The 4215-nt window shown below is 36.6% G+C and overlaps 1 protein-coding gene across 1 annotated transcript; it reads left to right on the plus strand.

The window, feature by feature from the left end:
* Positions 1-325: 325 nt before the first annotated feature.
* LOC103799775 (neural Wiskott-Aldrich syndrome protein-like) lies at positions 326-2443 on the plus strand (the record flags this gene model as incomplete). Its single annotated transcript, XM_009072122.1, has 3 exons — positions 326-457; positions 1719-1805; positions 2347-2443. Coding segments are annotated over exons 1-3 (316 nt in total), but the record flags the coding sequence as incomplete, so codon positions are not given.
* Positions 2444-4215: the final 1772 nt, after the last annotated feature.

A 4215-nucleotide genomic window follows, 5' to 3' on the forward strand; every position in this document is an offset into this window, starting at 1 on the left:
CTGAACAGAAAGAAACTTACTTGCACAGTAGGGCTTCTCTGTGTGACCACCATGCTTACTGGTCTGCTTCTTACAGGCAAAATCTCTGCTGATTTTTATGAACAAGGAAAAAAGTTCTTAAGGTGTCTAAATCTCACATAGAAGTGAAAATTAAATCACAGGAGTGATTTGGAGTAATCTGAAATTTACTGTGTTACCACGTGGGAAATCAGAAAAGTTCCTGCCTAGAACAAGGAGTGAAATTAAGAGGTGCTTTGGTAAAGCGTGAATTGTAGATTTTGTGATTTTTGCCTTAAAAGTAGTATCTACCATTTCTTTCTAGACAATGTCGTCAGCAGTTGTTCAAATCTACGCAGCAGATCGCAATGCCATGTGGTCAAAGAAATGCTGTGGTGTCGCTTGCCTTGTAAAGGACAATCCGCAGAGGTCGTATTTTATCAGAATATTTGACATTAAGGTAAGCATCCTGTTTTCTTTTTCAGACTCAAGTTTGGTTGTGTTCATTTGCCATTTTGAATTCAATGAGTGTAGGTTGTTGTAGCTACAAACTCACAAATTCTCAAGTAAATAGTCTTCTTTTAAGCAGTACAATTATAGCGCTTATTATTAGGCAAGTGCAGCTTTCTCAGGTATACTAAATTTGAACTATTTCATAGGTGTCAGCTTTTATGGATGAAATAAATATCAGATACCATTTTCTTACAGCTCTCAGAAGGTGTCCTCTACAGATCTGACTAGTCAAATTAGTGGAAGTTAGTGTAGTGTCACTGAGATGGATAGCTGTCAAAATTCTGGTGAGCATCAGTACTTTGGATGACACTAACGAAATAGTTGCTGCCTTTTTTATGGGTGAAAACAATATTTTTGTTCAGTGTGTTGTTGCATGTGAAAACTGCAGGACAGATAAATTGTGTGTTTTGGTTTGTTTGGGTTCTTTTTCATTCTGCAATATGTGTACTCATACTAAAGATCTTTGTCCCATGCTAATATTTTACTCAAGACAGTGGGAACTGAGAGATGAAGTGTCCAAGATGTGTTTTCATAACAAAAATGATACTGAGAAACATAAGTCCTACTGACTGTGCTGGGACTCTGGAAAGCTTCCCATTGTCTCAAAAGCCAGGAACAGCTCATTATCTGTGAGCATTCAGTGCTTGAAGTCTCTCAGATTTGTTCATGATTGCCAGCTGGCTCCTGCATTTGACTTTGTGATTTGGTCATTTGACTATTAAGACTTAGGGAGAAACCTTTTCCTTGGGTGCTGAACTATAGTGCCATTTAAATATCTGAAGCTTCTTAGAAAGGTGATATTTTTGTTCTGTTTAAGTTAACTGTTTTCAAGCCAAGACTGAGATAAGAACAGGAGACTGTCGGAGTCTCCTTTATTGCTAATACTGTTTTGTCACTGTATTCCTGTGACTGGTCACTGTTACTGCTCTCACTATCAATACTGCAGGGTTGTAGAACTTGAAGGATGTTTTTGAAAACATCCAGGAATTTGAACAGAACTCAGTGACCCAATGGAATAGGCCTTCATATCTCCTCCACAAGTTCCAGTATATTTTGGTTTTGGTTGAGCTCATTCATTGGGTTAATAGCAAGGTAGATGCTTAACACAATGCAGCATCCAACTCTTAATAGGTTCTATTGTGAAAGAAGTTAAACTCTGCAATTTCAACTGAAGTTTTTCAGTCTTTTTTTTTTCTTCTTCTTTTCAGGATGGGAAATTATTGTGGGAGCAGGAGCTGTACAATAACTTTGTATATAATAGTCCTAGAGGATATTTTCATACCTTTGCTGGAGATGTGAGTCTCAATGTCTTTGAATACCTATTTTACAGTACCTTTAGTTTGAACACTTCTTCTAATGTTACTGAGGTTATTAACTCATTCTGTTAATTATTCATAGAAGTACAATGTTACCTGTGTTCCTTGAAGCTTTTAAAGCTTATTTATAAGAGGAATATTTTTTGTATCTTAACTAGAAAATTTAATCCATAGTACAGAAGCATAAAATGTGGTTCTTTATTTTCAACTTTTGTTAATGAAATTACATTTTGACTTGCAGATGATGTTTGTGAAGTATCATGTATTCTTAAAGCACAAATTTTCTTCTCTCCACCCTTTGATTTCAAGCTACCAGATTTTACTCAAGTCTTAGCCATGATCTCTAGATACTTGATTAGTAAACAGATGTTCCTAAGATATAATGTTTTACTAAGACTAGGTTCCAGATTTGCAGTGATGATTTTTTCTGGTTATACCTTTTGAAGGTGTAAGAAGACACTTAAGAAAGCCTTTGAAACATTTTCTTAGTCATGGGTGGGGGAATATTAATGTTTTTCAGACATGTCAAGTTGGTCTTAATTTTGCTAATGAAGAAGAAGCTAAACTATTCCGCAAAACAGTAACAGATTTACTTGGACGACGGCAGAGAAAATCTGGTAAATATTCAAATCAATCTTAAATTTAGGCTTGTTTATGTTGTCTTGGGGGGAGTCAGGAAGCTACTATTATGTCTGAAAGCTACTGGAGGCACTGCTGCCATGTTTACGTTTAGAAGTTGCTATGTTATCAAAACTGCTTCTTTCTCTACTGTGCAAAAATTAGTATTTTTCTGAAATAATTTAACTTGGTGTTCCATGGCATAAGTTTCCGCATAAGCTCAGACCCCAAGGTTGTGGTGATTGAAAATATAGATCAGGGGAAGCAAAAATGGTAAACTGACAGTGGGAAAACTAGAAGTCTTTCTCTAAGCTGTTTTCACATCTGACTAAACCCTCTTTTAGCTCTGGGCTGTTTATAACCGATTTGTTTAAATTCAGCCCAAGTGGGTTGTAACAAAGATTTTACCATCTGGTATGTTCAGTAGTTCATGTGAATGAATTTTTGGCATTGATCCAACATTTAGTAGAGAAATATCTTTTATTCAGGACTAGTGATCTTGGCACAGGCCAAGAACAGAAGACATAATGTGCCTATACTGTCCTTAGCAGCACAGGACAGTGAAGCATAGCATGCTTTTTGCCAGCTGCACGATGCCTTGGGAACATGGTCAGTGTTTTAAAGGGAGCTCAGGCTTCCTACAGATCTTGTCTTGGTCATTTTCCAGGGAGCCCATAAACAACTTGCCTATCTGACAGCCATATGTCCGTGAAGGATAAAGTGATACAAAACATAGGCTGGGAACACACAGATGTGCTCAGGCTTGCTGTAAGCTGTAGTGTGGACTTGTGTTCAAGCTACAGGATGCATTTTTTGTAGTCTATTCTGGAATTGAATTGCACTAGCAATGCAGTGTATGCTAAAGAGGAATCCCTCATCTTGGAGAGCTACCCTTGCCAGTGTTGTTGGGAATGTGCCTGACCTATAAGTATTCACTTGGACTTCATTAAGGTATGGTGACTCAGGTGCAGGGCACTTATTTTGGGAGCTTAAATGATTTTGAGGTTTGCCTCTGTTCAGAGTAAGTTCATAAGCTTTCATGAGAAGAAGTGGGACCGTTAAGAAGTGGCATTAATAATGTTTATCATACTTGTGATGTAGAAGTAATATTGCATCTACTGTTCCTGAAGTTTTACTCTATTATATGTCTAAAACACAGTGCTACAGTGCAAACATGACATGAGAGGGAACGTGTTTGCATTATTGGCTGTAACAAACTTTGTTTAAAAACAGTGGGTCTGTCAAACCTCCTGTTCAGTTTTCCTTCCACACTGAGACTTTTTTCCACAGGACCACAAGTTTTTCTCATTTCCTCTTTGAACTAATACCTTGATTTGTGTGCTCAAACTCATGTTGCAGGATGAGTTTACTCCATATATTATCATAACAAGCAAACAGTTCCCCCGCCCAAACGTTTACAGCTTCAAGACAACTTTAATTAAAAAAAAAGCCAAACAGCAAAATAAAATTAAAAAAAAACATTTCAAGCTTTTTCCTTTTTTAGGAGCTACAAAACAAGAGCTTAAAACCGCCATGAGATTCCTTAGTCAGGCCACCAGATGGAGTTCTGTATTTGTCATTGTGACTACAGTTAATTGTGCTTCTAAAATAACAGGCTCAGCACTTGCTTGAATCAAAGCTCATTTGCTGTTGGCATTTGTTTTTATTTGTTTATCTGTAAATGCTTATGTAAACACATTAACTTATACGTAGATTGATATATATAATAAAATTATATAAAAGTTGATATATAATAAAATTATATAAAAGT

This window comes from Acanthisitta chloris, unplaced genomic scaffold (genome assembly GCF_000695815.1).
Source record: "Acanthisitta chloris isolate BGI_N310 unplaced genomic scaffold, ASM69581v1 scaffold6653, whole genome shotgun sequence".
In the NCBI taxonomy this organism is placed as follows: domain Eukaryota; kingdom Metazoa; phylum Chordata; class Aves; order Passeriformes; family Acanthisittidae; genus Acanthisitta; species Acanthisitta chloris.